Source organism: Nicotiana attenuata, unplaced genomic scaffold (assembly GCF_001879085.1).
Source record: "Nicotiana attenuata strain UT unplaced genomic scaffold, NIATTr2, whole genome shotgun sequence".
NCBI classification, from domain to species: Eukaryota; Viridiplantae; Streptophyta; class Magnoliopsida; order Solanales; family Solanaceae; genus Nicotiana; species Nicotiana attenuata.
In genome coordinates, this window is record NW_017671518.1 from 248,158 (window position 1) to 267,071 (window position 18,914).

Genomic DNA, 18,914 nt, shown 5'->3' on the forward strand with positions numbered 1-18,914 from the left:
AAATAATGTATAACGGAAAAATAAAAGCAGAAATATACAGTCAAGGATGGGAGGGGGAAACATGCTGCGGGGAAATATCAGGTGGCAAGAGGAAGACAACAGGTAAATATAGGGAACGCCACAATTCAACTATCAACAAGAATCAGAAATCAAACAAGTGCACGGCATCACCCTTCGTGCTTTTACTCTCATCCTCACCATAAAGTCAATATGAACTGCATGGCATCACCCTTCGTGCTTTTAGTCTCATCCTCACCATAAAATCAATATAATCGGCACGGAATGATACATCGTGCGGCACGGCATCACCCTTCGTGCTTTACACTCTTCCTCACAAAAATCATACACGGCATCACCCTTCGTGCTTTAACACTCTCTCACCAAAACAATGCAAGGCACCCTTCGTGCTTTACACTCTTCCACACCCAAATAACAAACACAAACAATAAGGGCAAGGAATAAATGAATCATAATAAAATCCCGGCAAGGGAACAATATCAAGACAACAACATCCCGGCAAGGGAACAATATTCAAAATCTTCTTCTCTTTTTCACATTTACTTCACAACTTGATTCACAATTTGAGCCAATGCTCTATAAGGTTCAATTACCAATTATTCTCCCACAATTCACCTCACAACTTGAGCCAACGCTCCTCAATGTTCAAATATCACCATTATTTCCACAAACTTTGCCCAACAATAGAAAGCATCACATAAAGGATGAACAATACAAACGGAGTCATTTTAATAATAATACAAGACTCACGGGCATGCTTGACACCAACGTATAGATACTCGTCATGCCTATACGTTGTACTCAACAAATATCACATAGCAAATAGGACACAACTCCTAATCCCTCAAGCTAAGGTTAAAATAAACACATACCTCAATGCCTCGAACTCAATTCAAGCCTCAACTATCGCTTTACCTCTTGATTCCACCACCAATTCGCTCGTATCTAGCCACAAGTTACTTAATTATATCAATAAATGCTAAATAAATCAATTCTAATGCATGGAAATAAGTTTTCTAAAGTTTTTCCCAAAAAGTCAAAAATCAACCCCGACCCCCACATGGTCAAAACCTGAGGTTTCGAACCAAAACCCGACTACCCATTCACCCACGAACTCAAATATACGATTTGTTTTGAAATCGGACCTCAAATCGAGGTCCAAATCCCCAAAAATTGAAAAACCTAGGTTCTACCCAAAACAGCCAATTTCCCCCATGAAAACCTTTGATTTTGAGTTGAAATCATGTGAAAAGATGTTAAAGATTGAAGAAAGCGAGTTAGAAATAACTTACAATCGATTTGGAGAAGAAATTGCCTTTGAAAAATCGCCCTAGAGTGTTTTGGTTTTGAAAGAGTGTGAAAAAATAGTTGAGATGCATCTAAGTTATGAATTTACAGGTCTCTGATGTCGCAATTGCAACAATGGTTCGCAATTGTGAAACCTTCAGAATACTGGGACTTCCGCATTTGCGAACAACATGTCGCATTTGCGGCCAAGTCAATTTTCCGGCCTTCTTCGCATTTGCGATAGGCCTGTCGCATTTGCGATATCGCATTTGCGATACTTGTGTCGCATTTGCGACTTCAGGCATGAACTGAACACTTCGCATTTGCGAGATGCGAAGTGTATCTCGCAAATGCGAGATAAAGCTGGCCCGGAGTTCTTCGCATTTGCAATGAATTTCTCGCATTTGCGAACCCTGCTTGCATCGCAATCGCCATGCCTGATCTCGCCAATACGAGACCAGAGGCCTGCTACACACCTGCAACACACCAGCAATTTTCCTAAGTCCGATTTCACTCCGTGGCCTATCCAAAACTCACCCGAGCCCTCGGATCTCCAAACCAAACATGAACACTAAGCCAAAAATATCATACGGGCTCGCTCGTGCATTCAAATCACCAAAATAACATTTACAACTATGAATTTAGCATCAAAATCATGAAATCACTTAAGAACATCAAATTTTCTAATTTTCTCAAATAAGGTCCGATTCACGTCATTTCAAGTCCGTTTCTTACCAAACTTCACAGTCTCGACTTAAATCACATATAAGACTGTACCGGGCTCCGGAACTAAAATACGGGCCCGATACCATCAAATTTCAAACACATTTCATTTTCAAAAACTCATATATTTTTCAGAAAACAATTTTCTTTAAAAAATTCATTTCTCGGGCTTGGGACCTCGGAATCCGATTCCGGGCATACGCCCAAGTCCCATATTTTCTTATGGACCTGACGGAATCGTCGGAACATGGATCCGGGTCCGGTTGCTAAAAATGTTGACCGAAGTCAACTTAAATTCATTTTAAAGGCAAAATTCATCATTTTCCACAGTTTTTCGTATAATGGCTTTCCGGCTACGCGCCCGGAGTGCGCACGCAAATCGAAGTGAGGTAAAAATGAGATTTTTAGGCCTCGGAACACTGAATTGGTTTCTAAAACAAGTGATGACCTTTTGGGTCATCACATACCTAAACGAGGCTATATCCAAAATTTGAGCAAGATTAGCAAAAGAGTGAAAATATATTTCAACTTTGTTTTCTTCTCTCTTCCTTTTTTTGGTTGGATTGAATGAGTGGGTGTGACTAAAATTGGTTGAAAACACCTAAACGAGGCTATATACAAAATTTGAGCAAGATTAGAAGTGATTTAGATTAGTTTCAGGTAAAAAATCAGACCTAAAAATCCAACTACGGTATGTGTATATCACGTTGTATATCGTGTACATCAGTGTATATCACACACAAGTTTTTAAGGACGTTTGTGTATATCACTTTGTATATCGTGTATACAACACAATATTTTTATGGACGCCCGTGTATATCACATTGTATATCATATATATAACATAAATTTTTATGGATATACATAGATACACATAATATACATGAGCATATAGAGATATACACGGGTTACAATAGGGGATACACATGTGGAGTCATCTTGAACATGAGTTTTCAATCTGAAATGTGATACAACGAAGGAATTTTTTTTGATATACTCATTGCTATTATGTTATACATTGTGATATACAAATAATATAATTATTAATTATTGATCAAAAAAGGAAAATAAATTTTTGATATAGCATGTTTAAGCAGGTTCTAAAATATTGAAATAATAAATAGTAAATAATATTTTGGTATACAAAAAAAGAATTAATTTTTGATATACACAAAGAAGAAAAATAAATTTATGATATCTATTTTGGTATACACATGTCCGATGTGCTATACACTGCGATATACAAATAATACAATATTTTTATTGTGATATACATTTATATAAAGGCAGGAATAACTATATATATAATTTTATATTATTGGTATACAAAGAATGAAAATAAAATTTTAATATACATGTTGATATAGACAAAGAAGAAAAAAAAAGTTGTGATATACATATTATTATTGTGATATATATTTATTGGCTATTTAATGCCAATATCTATAACTAGGGCTATTTTCTGCCAATTATATAGGTATGCTGTTATACCGTGCCAACTATTATCATTAAGTTTCATTTTTTGAAAACAGAAAATAGAAACAACGACGATTATGCGATTCGGCCCATAAGTAAAACCCAAGGTAGCCCAAATTCAAAGCCCAACAAAAATCCCAAATCTAATTGCACGTTCTCCCTCTCTTCCCTTAAAACCTCGAGACTTAGGGTCAGGGTTTCTCTACAATACAGTAGAAGCCAGAGCAAGTAAAAATGGCAGCACCGGCGGCGGCACCGGCAGCAGCGGAATCAGTTCAATGTTTCGGGCGGAAGAAGACGGCAGTAGCAGTAACCCACTGCAAACGCGGGAAAGGCCTGATCAAAATCAACGGCGTTCCGATTGAGTTAGTCCAGCCTGAAATCCTCCGTTACAAAGCCTTCGAACCAATTCTCCTCTTAGGCCGCCACAGATTCGCCGGAGTGGACATGCGGATCCGCGTCAAAGGAGGAGGACACACTTCTCAAATCTACGCTATTCGTCAGTCGATAGCGAAGGCGCTCGTTGCATTTTATCAGAAGTATGTGGATGAGCAGTCGAAGAAGGAGATTAAGGATATTTTGGTTAGGTATGATAGGACATTGCTTGTAGCTGATCCTAGACGATGCGAGCCTAAGAAATTTGGTGGTCGTGGTGCTCGTGCTAGGTTCCAGAAATCTTACCGTTAGATTTCTTTATCTGCTTTTTTTTTATTGCTGATGGTGTCGATCTTTTTAATGCTTCGGTTTTGAATTTTCTCCAAGAATTTATGTTTTGGATTAAATTTTTTATTAACTGAATGCAATGCGGTGTGTTAAGTTCATGCATAAGTAGATGAACCATGAATGCTGTTAAGCTTGCTTGTGTGTATATCTTTTTGTTTGCAGCTTTTATATTCTTGGTTTTTTTTTTTTTTTTTTTTTTTTTTTTTTTTTTTTTACTACGTCTTCTTGTATTCTATTCTTTTGTTTTTTTAGTANGCTTAGTTCTTAAATGATATGATATGAATATGTGCCTCTTAATTTATAAAAAAACAAATAAAGTGAACCAGATGTCCTGTTTTTCTTTTTCTTTTTCTTTTTTTTTTTTTTTTTTTTTTTTTTTTTTTTTTTTTTTTTTTTCTTTACGCTCTTGATTCATCTTTGTTTTTTTGTAAATCTTTCTTCCCTGTATCTTTTGCACCTGCACCTGCTTGGCCCTCAGANTTGTAATTTCTCAAGTATTATGTTTGATTTAATTTTTATTAACTGAATGCAATGCGGTGTGTTAAGTTCATGCATAAGTAGATGAACCATGAATGCTGTTAAGCTTGCTTGTGTGTATATTCTTTTGTTTGCTAGTCTTTTATTATTCTATTGGTTTTGGTTTTTTTGTTTGTTTTTTTTTTTTTTTTCTTTACGCTCTTGATTCATCTTTGTTTTTTTGTAAATCTTTCTTCCCTGTATCTTTTGCACCTGCACCTGCTTGGCCCTCAGAGACATGACTTGATTTCCCCCAGTAAAAGAATTGTGAGAATCTGAATCAATGCAGGGACTGTAGTATCATGTCAGTAAAACTAACAACAGATTCCGTTCTTCTGCGTATAGCCTCTCCACTTCTGAAGCTAAAACATAATTTATTGATAGCATCCTATGGGATCAGAACAACATATTTTGGATAAGGCAGGGTTGCTCTGTTTTAGTGTACTGAGATAGCGGCATTTCATATGTGAAGTTTAAGATGTTATAGGGTGTGTTTGGTATGAAGGGAACTGTTTTCGTGAAAAATGAGTGGTTTTATCACTTATTCAAGAAAATATTTGTTAGTGTTTGGTTAGCAAATATAAAATATTTTTTTGGAATATATAATTCAGGCAAACACTATGGGAGATGAAATGGATAAGGGTGGTTGGAGGGTGTGTGTGGGGTGGGGTGGGTGGGTTGGGGTGGTGCGGGGATGGGTGGAGGGGGATGGTAGGGGTGGCTGGGATTGGGGAGGTGGGTTGGGTGGTGGGGGTTGGGTTGGGTGGTGAAGGTTGAAAAGGAGTTTTGGAAAATGTTTTTCCTCCTTTCGTAGTGAAAACCTTTTCCTCAAATTGGAGGAAAATGAGCTCAACAAGAAAATATTTTCTAAAACATTTAAGCCAACCAAACATGGGAAAATTGAAAATGTTTTCCTTCGTACCAAACATACATCCATACACCCATAATGAAGCTATTTTCTCCGACGAATAAATGTCTTGAAACATCCCAATGAAGCTGGTAATCCAGCTTATGTCTGTGAACCGTTAATGTCTGCAAACTTTCCTCCTTAGTGGCGCTTCTTGTTGTATTGAGCCTGCATTTTAACTTCTGTCCAACAGTTCTACCATATGGGTTGTTTCATCACGTAATTTTGCTTGTCCACTCTTTTATATTGCCAAAGCACCTAACATTTAGCGGCCTCTCCTTATCTACCTTCAGTTTGCTGTCCTGTTCAAGTTTAGCTGATAATCCCATCCTCTCTTATTAGTGATATGTGCCAATGATTTGTTAATCCACTTTTTGTTAAGAATGTTATAAAATTGTGAAACTGTTATATGTCCACAAACTTTCCTCCTCAATGGCTTCTTAATGTGAACCCTGAACTTTGCAATTCTACCCCATCTGGGTTGTTTCTGCATATAATTCTACCGTATGTAGCATTCTCTCTTTCTCTATCGACAGTGTGCTGTCCTATTCATTGTTTCGTTCATCTATGGTTCTATATTTAGGAATTGTACTGTAGCAAAGAGCTACTTGCATATATGGTGATATTACGATTATAGAGCTACTTATGTATATGGCGATATTACGATTATAAGGCGCTGGTGACATCCAAAAATCTTTATCAAGATGTACTTTTGATAATATACATCTCGAACATGCCCTCCTTTAGAAAGGAGAAAATTTCATAAAGTTATTTTCTCCGACCTTTATTGGCTATTTGTTTCTTACAGATTATGGACTTCAGTAGTCTATTATTTACCCCTACAGTAAACCATTTTGAGTTTACTGCAGTGAATTACAGGGCATTTACCTGAATGGTACTCTTTTCAAAGTTACTATCCAAAATTAAGTAACTTTGGCATCTGTTAAACTTTTGGTCTAATATATTACCTTTGCCATTAGGAAAGTCTCGTTTTTCCCTTGACACCTAATGGAGCTCAAACCCAAGGGTAATTTTAGACCATTGTCAAAAGTTGAGCGATGAAGTCACGTATTTTTTCTCAGAATTTGGACAAATAAGGTGCATCCACTTTACGCTAAAGCTCCATTAATGATGATGGCAAGAAAGAGATGATTTGCCTACCAAAAGTGTAAGGTTGTGGAAACACACACCCATACTTTTCAGCAAACGTGAAGAAAATAATATTAAAGTTTACTATTATCAATTCATCGTCACATAGGACTACAAATTAGCGAGCAACATCATAGAAACAATTTGGTCCAGGAGTACTCTTATCTAGAATTTTCTCGTATAAGGCATCCAAGGGTGTAGCCTAGGGGTCAATAAAGTGGGAGAACCATGAGATTTTATGTTCAAATCTCAGTAGAGCCAAGAAATGCTAGGTGATTTCTCTCGTATATGATCGTTATATTATTATCTTCTATCTTGTTTTCATACGTTAGAAAATGAGATCAACTATGTTATGTAGCAGTGCACTCTGGTGGTAGGACTTTGTATCTCCTAGTATCTTGACAATAAGAGTAAAACATATGCTTCCTCCTTGCCCAGTCCAACCCCGTCATCTGCTGCTGTGACAGCTTGACAAACTCTTCTCCATCTACAGGATCCAAACTTGATGTGCTTCTTCTAGCACATGCACTAGCTGCTGATGCATTTTGCTGGCTTACACACCCTTCTAACTCTACTCCTTTTATTGATGTTACAAACGGGGCGTAAGTATAATTTACTGGGTATTTCCCTCCACGAGTTGCCCATTGTGATCCATCCCATATTGTCACATAAATGGACATTGGCTTTGATGGGTAAACAGAAGAGATTGCAGTATTATGTACAACCTCTCTTACTGGCACATTGTCCACTAGAAATCTGCAGAAGTTTACAGACAATTGTTATATTTAGAACCAAGGTAAATGGAACTCATAAAGTACTCAATTTTTTTTTTCACTGGCTTACAGAATGTGATGATTGTTCCAGAGAATACTGTAGTCATGGAAATCTTGTGTTGGATCAAACCAGAGGTAGAACTTCTCTTCCCTCCCTGTGCTGACACTTCCATTTCCATAAATATTTGTTTGTAGAACCCAATCCCTTCTCTTATCATACCCAAGCAATTCAAAATCTAGTTCATCATGGTTGTGTGGGAAAATATTTTGATTAGAAAGCTGAAAATGAGGAAAAAGCTCTTTCATTAGCCCAATCTATATATATATATAGGGAATGAAAAAGATGACTTGGCACCTCTCTTAGACTAGGATTGCCATTTATCTTTTTTCTCCTTTTTTGGCAATTTTCCCTTTATTCCTCTCATTCATTCTATATATATATATATATATATATATATATATATATATATATATATCCCACTCACTATATTTAATAGCCCACTAAGCAATAAATCAAAAAGTTATTGTAACTGTTGAAAGTTACAAAAAATTGTAACGTTTGAATGTTATTCTTTTGAAACCCTTAATCTTCCATCTAAACACTATATATTCTAAACAGTAAATTTTTATGAGATTAAATAGAAATAAGCTTATGAGAAGAAACGTGATAACTTGGAAAATTGGAAGTGTAAATTCATGAAGATGTGATGGAGGTATCATTTGTTACGAGATCTTAATTTGTCTTTTCATTTTACATCTTGAGATTTTATTGTTTCATGAACTATATATATTTTCATTCACTTCAATTGAATAACTACTAACTTTATTTTTCAATTTCTTCAAAGGCTTTGAGTAATCTTTCTTTCCTATTATGTCCTCTTTTATCTTTTTGGGAAGAACGGGTACAGTCTTTATGGTGAAGAAAGTACATAAAAAAAAGAAGAGAAGGAGTGAAATGGTGCAAGTGTTCGAGGTAATTTTTTATACGTATATGTGTAAAATTAGGATATTTTTGCGCAAATGTACAAAACTGAGATACTCTACTACTTCTTGGGTAAATATATGCATGGGGAGCAGGAATACTTAAAGGAGCAACTTGATATATTACGCTTACAATGGTTAGCTATCTCTCTGTCAAAGGTATTATGAAGATATATAGATATAGATTATATCACACGTACATATATGCATTTACCATGTCAAAAAAATAAAATAAAATAGGATTTTAGTCATACCTTTAGTGTAGTTTTTCTTTTCTTTTGCCGTTATGTAATTCTTCTTTTCCACATCATAGCTATATATATAGTGGTCATTAGTTTCATCCCAACTACATTATGGTAAGTTTCTAAATTATTTTTTTGTTACTATATATGTTGTTGAAATACCAAATAGTTTCAGCAAATCTTCATGTAAGCACACGTATACTATAGAGGATGATGATAATGTCATAAATATCTCTATCAAATTTCAAGAGTAGGTGAGCAGGTTTGGCAAGCTTTTGTTTGATGGAGTTGATCCAATATTTTAGTTTTTGTTTGATGGAGTTGATCCAATATTTTACTTTGCGTTGTATACAACTTTTACTTCAAAGTAAGGTTTCTTGCTTTGTTTGCTAGGGCGGTCGTCTGTGGATCATGGGTATTGCAATGGTGATAGTGGTGACACAAGCATTTTCCTAATCTCTATTATTATTATTATTATTATTATTATTATTATTATTATTATTATTATTATTATTATTATTATTATTATTATTATTATTATTATTATTATTTATTTACAAAGTAGAAAATATGTTCTAAAAGTTATTTTTGTTAAGTTTTACTAAATGATTCCTTGGTCATCGTGTGAAGAATACGGCTTGTATCAGATTTATAGAAAAATCACGTTACACTACTCTAAAACCAAATAGATGTTACTATGTCATTTTTTTTATGTTTCCTCTCATTTTACCCAATTAAAGGGTGTGTGGCATCTCTTATTGGCCAACATTTATATTTAGAGGTGTATACAATGTGACTACGAAAAATAGATTAAATGATGTAAGAACATTTTTTCCTCTTTAATAATTTTTTTATAGAGCAATTACATGTTACAATACATAAAGGTCATCCGATAGTATAAATTTTTTTAGATTGACGATTCATGTTACTTAAACGCAAGAAAGAAATTTATAAAGGAAGTAAGGTAGGAACAAGTAGAAAACGGGACGAAAGTAACTAAAGATATCAAGGAATTGAAAATCAAAAAAAAAAAAAAAAAAACAGTAAAAGAAAAAAATAGAGGAAAAATAATAGGCGAAAAGTTACATGACTGGAATGTAACTCAATAGTAATGATTGTTGTTGTAGTATTCTTACTTTTCATTCATGTTCTTTTAATTTAAAATTTTTAGAAAATCAAATATTACTATTAGAGAAAGGACGAAGACAAATATCTGATACATTCGTATATTATGTATTAAACTAAGAATTATGTATCAAAAGCACATTATCAGGCAAAAGTACAAATTTCCTTGAACTTCTTTCTTTTTTTTTTTTTACAAAAAATTCTGACAATGAGAAATGCAATTCACTTAGCTCAAATTCTAATAAGAATTATATATTTGTGACTTGATCAATATATAGAAATATTTCATTTATATTTATTAATAAATAAAAATTATTATTCTATTCGGATTGAATTTATAAATAAGATTATTAAATCCAATTGAATTTTCATAAACCGCGCGAAGCCCGGGCAAATTTTCTAGTTATCAAATAAAGGAGAACTCATGAATCATAATAGCATATATATTCTACTGTGAAATATGCAAGAAACTTACATAAAAAGCAACTACCACTCCTGATGTAAAATTTGCAGGCAGCTTTAGTGCAGCATTGAAGAAACCGTAGTAGTATTTGTCTCTTGACACTAGTCCTGAACCTATGGAGGGACCAAGAAGACATGGAGTTAGTTACTTCAGTAGTTTAAACTTAAGCAAAGCATTTCTCATATTATGATGTAGGAGTCTACCTGAAGATTTATCTAAGATAAGATCAGCACTGGACCCATTGTTCGTTAGACGAACATTAACACCTCCAAAAAACACATTATATCCCTGACTAACAGATAATCTACTGAAACGGTCAGTTAACCGCTCAACCTCTGGAGGAGTATACATTGGACCTAGAGATGAAGCCACAGATATCATGCAGAAAATCAATAATTCTGATAATAAGAGTGTTTTTTGCTGGTGAAAGAATTCCATTTCTTTCTTGTTATGTTATGTATATGAATCAAGGAAAATGTGGGGCGAAACAGGGCTATTTATCAGAGGAAACCTTAACTTTTTTAAGTTGTAGCAAGCTGGCTGTGTCTTTGAAGAATTCTATTAAATAGGGTGACTTTAATTTGATTCTTGGATGGGAAATGTGGACAGCGATTGAAAGTTCATGTGCAGTGGAGAAAATCATGTTCTGGAAAAGATCCATCATGTTCAAGATTAGTTCAAGTGGAGGCCAGTCTAAGAAAAGTAGTCCTTTTCACTCTATCGGTGAAAAGAATAATTCTTAAAGCATAAAAGGTTTGGCCATTTGTGTTGAATTTTTAGGTACTTTTTTTGTTGAATTTTTTTCTAGAGTTTGGCTCTGATCCCATAGAGCGGAGGCGATTTCTGGGTTTCTATTAGAGAAAGTCTACATAGTTCGGTTCGACGCTATTTTATAAAATTTGTAACATACTAATTTCGGTTACTCATTCTACATAATTAAAATTAAACTTTTTGAAACTGTCATCAATTATCTCGGTCTCTTTTGTTTGATTAATTTTCGATTTGCTTTTTAGTATGTTATAAATGATCACATGAGCGAAGATATTAGTCAAGTCGAGACTCAAGAATAGAGTCTATTAGAAGATGAAGTATCCAACAAGAGTTATCTAAATCATACGAGAGGAAAGATATTCAACACCTTGTCTATTGCTACTCAAGATCGCTAGAATACCTTGTGGCTTGCTATTCTCAAAATGTAGGAACTAATGTAGTTTCAACTAGAGTAATAAAATAGGAATAGAGTTGAGATTTTAGGTATTAATTTTATGTTGACTTGTAGTCGTTTCCATAATCCTAAGGTTTAATGCTTTATTAATTTTAATCTTAAATATATAAAATATACTTTTCACATAAAAATTTATTCGGTACTATTCGATATTTGTTCGATTTATTCTTATCAAAATAAAAACCTATCCTTATAATTTTATATACGGTTATAAATTTATATAAAAACTTATAATTTTATTTGCACTACTAGAAATCCGGTAAAAAGTGACCACAAAAAGCGACCAAAGTTGGTCGCTTATAGGCCTAAAAGCGACCAAAAAGCGACCAAACATGCCTGGTCGCTATATTGCTGGTCCCTTTATTTTAGGGACCAAAGTTGGTGGCTAATTAGCGACCAACTTTGGTCTCTAAGGTAAAAGGACCAAATATTCCGGGTATTGACTATAGCGACCAACTTTGGTCGCTTTATTATTTTAATAATATAATTTTGGCGACCAAAGTTAGTCTCTAAATGTAAAATACGTTNAACACGTGTAATCCCAATAATTACTTGTAAACTCAGAATTATGTTACTTTGCTCAAGGCGACACATGGAAGATCATGGTTCAATACTAGAAATTCGGTAAAAAGCGATCACAAAAAGCGACCAAAGTTGGTCGCTTATAGGCCTAAAAGCGACCAAAAAGCGACCAAACATGCTTGGTCGCTATATTGTTGGTCCCTAAAATATTAGCGACCAACTTTGGTCTCTAAGGTAAAAGGACCAAATATTCCGGGTATTGACTGTAGCGACCATCTTTGGTCGCTTTATTATTTTAATAATATAACTTTGGCGACCAAAGTTGGTCTCTAAATGTAAAAAACGTTATTTATTTATTTATTATTAATCATAAAAAAGCGACCAACTTTGGTCTCTAATCCAAGTATTATATTTTAAAATCTGGAAAATAGAGACCAAGGTTGGTCACTATTTTATTAATTTTTTTTAAAAATAAGCGACCAAAGTTGGTCGCTAATTTCAAGAATTTATTTATTTTTTAAATATAAGCGACCAAAGTTGGTCGCTATTTTTTCAGAAATTGTTTTTTTTAATGGAATAGCGACCAAGGTTGGTCGCTTTTCAGAAATCTGGGTAAAAAGAGACCAACTTTGGTCGCTATTGCCCACAAAATTATTTTTTTAAAATGAAAAGCGACCAAAAAGAGACCAAAGTTGGTCGCTTTTCTGGGTATTATTTGGCAGAAATTGCCTGTTTTGGCAGCTACACCACCTGCCAGCATACCAAATCTGTCACGATCCAAAATCTAACCATGATCGTGATGGCGCCTATCGTGTTACAAGGCAAGCCTATTCCCAAAATATTACTACTAATTTGATTATAAGAATTTAATAAAATATTTCCAATAATTTAATTCTTGATAAACTAAACCAACTCTAAATATAAATAATATAAAATACGGAAACGAGTCCCAAAAATCGGGGTGTCACTAAATCATGAGCGTCTAAAACTATGAACTGAGATATATAACTGTCTAACTGTCCAAAGAAGAAATGATAAAAGGAGTAACAAGGTCCTGCGGACGCTGGCAGCTACCTTGCAGTCTCCAATTAAGACCGGCCTGAACTCAACGATCACCGCACTCTAACTCACCTGGCTCTGCACATAAAGTGCAGGGTGTAGTATGAGTACAACCACCTCAATAGTAACAGAAATAACTAAGGAACTGAGTAGTAGTGACGAGCTGAGCAAAATAGTCCAATTATTTATTTTTCACAATTTTAAAAATAACATGAATAAACAGGTAAATTCCATAACTCAGTAAATGCCGCACAGAAATTTAACAGATAAATGCAGCAATAACAAAAGTTAATGCAACCTCACAGTAATGTCACTCCGTCACTCAGCACTCGCACTCAGCACTCCACACTCAACACTCAACACTCTACGCTTACTGGGGTGTGTACAGACTCCGGAGGGGCTCCCAAAGCCCAAGCGCTAAGCACGGACAACTCACGTGCTACCATATCAATACCTGGATCCGCACGGTCAACTCACGTGCTACGCGGACAACTCACGCGCTATGATATTAATATCCTCACAACCAGGCCCTCGGCCTCACTCAGTCATGTACCTCACTAGCCTCACCATCATCAACAAATAAGGGAACACAACCCACATCAAGTATCATAGCATATTAGCAAATAATAGAGACTGAGGTAAATATGTACAATAATTTCTATGACTGAGTACAAATAATGTGAGCATGAATAAAACCTAAACAGGATCTCTAACATGAAGGCAAACAAGTTCAACAACAAGTAAACACATAACCACAGATAATAGCTTTTAGGCCTGGCCTCATGGGACGGACCAAGTCTCAATCCCTCGCGGTGCACACCCACACGCCCGTCACTTAGCGTGGGTATCACCACCAAACAATCACATGATATCAATTTCTCCGGGTTTATACCCTCAAAGCCAGAGTTAAAACTGTTACTTACCTCAACAGCGTAAAATCCTACTTCGGGATGTCCTCGTCCCTCGACTCGGTCTCCAAAAGCTTCGAATCTAACCATAATCAGAATACTACTATCAACATAGTCTAAAGAATCGAATTACACAATAAAAACTACATAAACATGCCAAAAATCCAAAATCGGCCAAAACTCGGCCCCCGGGCCCACGTCTCGGAATCAGTAAAAAATGGCAGAATAATAATCCTCGTCCTCTCCCGAGTCTAAACATAGAAAATTTGTCAAAATCGGACTCCGTTTGGTCCCTCAAATTCTCAACTAAAACTCTCCAAAACTCAAACCCTAACTCCCTCAATTTCACTTTGAAATCATTAATCAAATCCCAAAAACGAAGATGGATTCATAAATCATAATCAAAATCGAGTAGAGAACACTTACTCCAATCCATATGGTGAAAATCGCCTCCAAAATCGCCCAAATCTGAGCTCCCCAACTCAAAATATGACCGAATAAACAAACCCTAGTTTTGTATATTCTTCTACCAGATATTCTGCCTCGTTTCTCGAGCCAAACGATCCCGAAACTCGTATTTTATGCCTCCAATGGATTCCTTGTGAAATTCTAGTCAAGTTAGGCTTTTGAATCACTCAATTTGACCTTATAACGAAGGAGATATGTAGGTTTTAATATTTGCAAATAGTGCAGATTTTTAAATACGGTGCTAGTGGCAATTTCGTAATTAATCTGAAAAATCTGGCAACCCTATTCGTAAAAATTGCACACATGGCGCCCTATTTGGGCGCTCCCTTTTAACCTGTAGCCGCTTTGTCTTTCTGTTTGCACCCGTACCCACTTTTTAAAAAACTTCAGCTTCCTTTCTCCTCCCCTTTTCTTCTTCTTCTTCTTCTTCTTCTTCTTCTTCTTCTTCTTCTTCTTCTTCTTCTTCTTCTTCTTCTTCTTCTTCTTCTTCTTCAATACCACAGTTCTTGCTCTTCACTGTAGTTAGTGTTTGAGATAAGCCTTTACAAATAGAATATGAGATTGGAACTTGCTAGTTTCATGCTTTGCGGTAACTGAAGAAGATAGATTTTCTGGATTTAGCTTTGCGCGATATGTAATCGTCAGATTTTCATTGACCATTCTAACAAATTTTAACGGAAAATAATATGTAGCTACTTAAACATGATATTTCAAGACTATCCGCCAAAAATTGCTAGATATTTCCATGTAATTCCTTTGATGAATGTACAAGAAACAGTACAAGAAACAAAGACAAAAACTTCAGCTCTAGAGCTGAAGTTTCCTAGTTACAACATAGAAACTTCAGCTCTAGAGCTGAAGTTTTTATTTTATAACTGGCAAACTTCAGCTGTAGAGCTGAAGTTTTCCGGTTACAAAGACAAAAACTTCAGCTCTAGAGCTGAAGTTTTCCAGTACAAAAGAAAAACTTCAGCTCTAGAGCTTAAGTTTTTATTTTATAACTGGAAAACTTAAGCTCTAGAGCTTAAGTTTTTATTTTATAACTGGAAAACTTAAGCTGGAAAACTGCTTAAGTTTTTATTTTATAACTGAAAAACTTAAGCTGGAAAGCTGCTTAAGTTTTTATTTTATAACTGGAAAACTTAAGCTCTAGAGCTTAAGTTTTTATTTTATAACTGGAAAACTTAAGCTCTAGAGCTTAAGTTTTTCGGTTACAAAGACAACAACTTCAACTGAGGTTTTCCAGTACAAAAGAAAAACTTCAGCCCACGGTACGCTTGCAATTTTTTTTGCAAAGCGGGCACAAGTTAAAATGTGGCACAAAAAACGGGTATAGATGCAAATGCTCCACCCTATTCTTAGTAAAATCACCATAAAATCCTCATATGATGTCCAAATTCGACGATTCTTGTTGCTAAAGGTCCGTAATTACAATACGGATCTAATGCTTCAATCAAAAAAAAAACCGGAGCTCATTTGTTCATTATAATATCATTTATGCTTGAAGAAACAGCGTCACAACATAAGAAAAACGAGCGCAACACAACCCAAACCTATCCGAAACTCACCCGAGGCCCTCGGGACCTCAACTAATAATTCCAACAAGTCATATATCACTACCTGAACTTAGTCAAACCTCCGGAACACCCAAAACAACACCAAAACACCAAATCAACCTCGAATTCAAGCGTAAGACTTTTAAACTTCCAACTTTTGCCAATTCAAGCCTAATTCTACCACGGTCTTCCAAATTATATTCCGGACATATTCCTAAGTCTAAAATCAACCAATGAAGCTAATCGAATCATAAAAATCCAAATCCAAATTCGTTTACTCATAAGTCAACTTCCGGTTGACTTTTCTAACTTAGCTTTCTAACTAAGAGACTAAATGATCATTTCACTCCAAAACTACTCCGAACCCAAACCTACCAACTCGATACAACTCAACATAGCTGAACAACACATAAAGAAACAGAAATGAGAGAACGGGGCTAAAACTCTTAGAACGACTAACCGGGTCGTTACAAAATCCCTATTACAAGCAACAACAACAACAATACCAACAACAACACAACAACAACAACAACAACATTAAAACCAACAAAGTATAAAGTTTAATAGAACTAACACATTAAGCTAACAAAACTAAGCTAACGCTTATTACAAGCCCATTCAAAAACTGGTTCTATTGTTTAGTTCAAAGTATATAAAGTACTCAAGGAGTGTTCTTTCAGCATCCTCGTCTGAAAGTTGGATTACCTCGCCCAACTCATTAGGTGGCTGACTGCGTATGAATTCCTCCACATCAGCTGTGAAGCGAACCTATAAGAAAAATTATATTAAATTACTATTTCAAAATTTATATAAAAGTAAATAAAAATACTTAATGAAAAGTAAAAAACTTACATGTATAGTCGAGGCTCGACCCTCGACCCACCTTCCTGAATCAGTCTCTTTCTTCTTCTTTACAATACGAGTTTCATTGAATAGCTCATGATCTTGCTTCATTGGCATCATAAAGCTGTCTGGTGGCTTTGGTGATTATCCTCAGGATGAACTTGGATACAGAGAATAACTTGGATACAGTAGCTGACAGGGTGTGTCTTTTGATCAATTGTTGTTCTCGTTAGCGACAATGATGATGAGAAGGCAATGACATGTGTTTCAAATAGTGATGGTGTAGGCAGGAATTTTAACATTTCCTAAGTAGATAAAAGAAAGATTATAGAGGAATTCTCTACTTCATTTTCCAAGAAGAAAAGGAGTTTAATTGGGAGTGACAAGGTTGATGGTGATGGAATGTTTTCCATTGGTCGTGGCAGTTCCCATAAAACGGGGATCATAAGACTCTATGATGACAAAGATTATCGGAAGTTTTGTTCTCAACTATCTTCCAAGACTGATTCGTACAAGCTTAATGGGATATTGGTGATATTTCTTCGGATTCAAACAATGATTTGACTGACAAAAGTATGGAAATGGTAATCAAAAGAATTAAAGCTAAAACGTTTTTCTTGGTAGAGAAAAATATTTTACCTTTAATTCTTTTTTTAGCATTTTCGTACTTTTGTCAGTCAAATCATTGTCTGAATCCGAAGAAATATCACCAATATCCCATTAAGCTTGTACGGATCAGACTTGGAAGAAAGTTGAGAACAAAACTTCCTATAATCTTTGTCATCATAGAGTCTTATGATCCCCGTTTTATGGGAACTGCCATGACCAACGGAAAACATTCCATCACCATCAACCTTGTCACTCCCAATTAAACTCCTTTTCCTCTTGGAAAATGAAGTAAAGAATTCCTCTATTACCTCTTCTTTTATCTACTTAGGAAATGTTAAACTCCTACCTACACCATAACTCTTTGAAACACATGTTCTTGCCTTCTCATCATCGTTTTCGCTAATGAGAAGAACAATTAAAGGCACACTCTGCCAGGTACTATGTCTTAGTTATTCTTGGTGGAAGTTCCATTGCATGTCTAATAAAGTCATCAACCCCTTCTACAAAATCCTCCCGCAATCTAAAATTCCAATACATAAACCAAAATTTTAATTCATATCCTAAAGGTTCAACTCATATCCAAAAAATTTCAATTTATAATCTAAAATTTCAATTCATAAACTAAAAGTCCAATTCATATCCTAAAGGTTGAATTCATATCCTAAAGGTTCAATTCATATCCGAACGACGGTTCCTCCCGCAACCTAAAATTTCAATTTATAATCTAAAATTTCAATTCATACCTAAAATTTCAAGTCATATCCTAAAATTTCAATTTATAATCTAAAATTCCAATTCATAAACTAAAATTCCAATTCATATCCTAAAGGTTCTAGTCATACCCTAAAGGTTCAAGTCATATCCTAAAATTTCAAGTCATATCCTAAAATTCCAATTCATAAACTAAAATTCCAATTCATATCCTAAAGGTTCTACTCATATTCTAAAGGTTCAAGTCATATCCTAAACTTTCAATTCATATCCTAAAATTTCAAGTCATATCCTAAAATTTTAATTTATAATCTAAAATTCCAATTCATAAACTAAAATTCCAATTCATATCCTAAAGGTTCAAGTCATATCCTAAAGGTTCAAGTCATATCCTAAAGGTTCAATTCATATCCTAAAATTTCAAGTCATATCCTAAAATTCCAATTCATAAACTAAAATTCCAATTCATATCCTAAAGGTTCTAGTCATATCCTAAAGGTTCAAGTCATATCCTAAAACTTCAAGTCGTATCCTAAAATTCCAATTCATAAACTAAAATTCCAATTCATATCCTAAAGGTTCAATTCATATCCTAAAGGTTCAAGTCATATCCTAAAATTTCAATTCATA

At 34.9% G+C, this 18,914-nt stretch overlaps 2 protein-coding genes across 2 annotated transcripts; one reads left to right on the plus strand and one right to left on the minus strand.

Moving 5' to 3' along the window:
- The first annotated feature begins 3,682 nt into the window (after window positions 1–3,682).
- LOC109208751 (40S ribosomal protein S16-like) lies at window positions 3,683–4,362 on the plus strand. Its single transcript, XM_019371906.1, has one exon. It carries the CDS (start codon window positions 3,739–3,741, stop codon window positions 4,189–4,191), a length of 453 nt encoding a protein of 150 aa, XP_019227451.1. The 5' UTR covers window positions 3,683–3,738; the 3' UTR covers window positions 4,192–4,362.
- A 2,558-nt stretch (window positions 4,363–6,920) lies between these two features.
- On the minus strand, window positions 6,921–10,828 carry LOC109208752 (probable xyloglucan endotransglucosylase/hydrolase protein 33). Its single transcript, XM_019371907.1, has 4 exons — window positions 10,587–10,828; window positions 10,396–10,496; window positions 7,643–7,851; window positions 6,921–7,555 (listed from the first exon to the last, which is right to left on the minus strand). The coding sequence occupies exons 1-4, from the start codon at window positions 10,819–10,821 to the stop codon at window positions 7,150–7,152; spliced, it is 951 nt and encodes a 316-aa protein (XP_019227452.1). The 5' UTR covers window positions 10,822–10,828; the 3' UTR covers window positions 6,921–7,149.
- Between the last annotated feature and the right edge of the window lie 8,086 nt (window positions 10,829–18,914).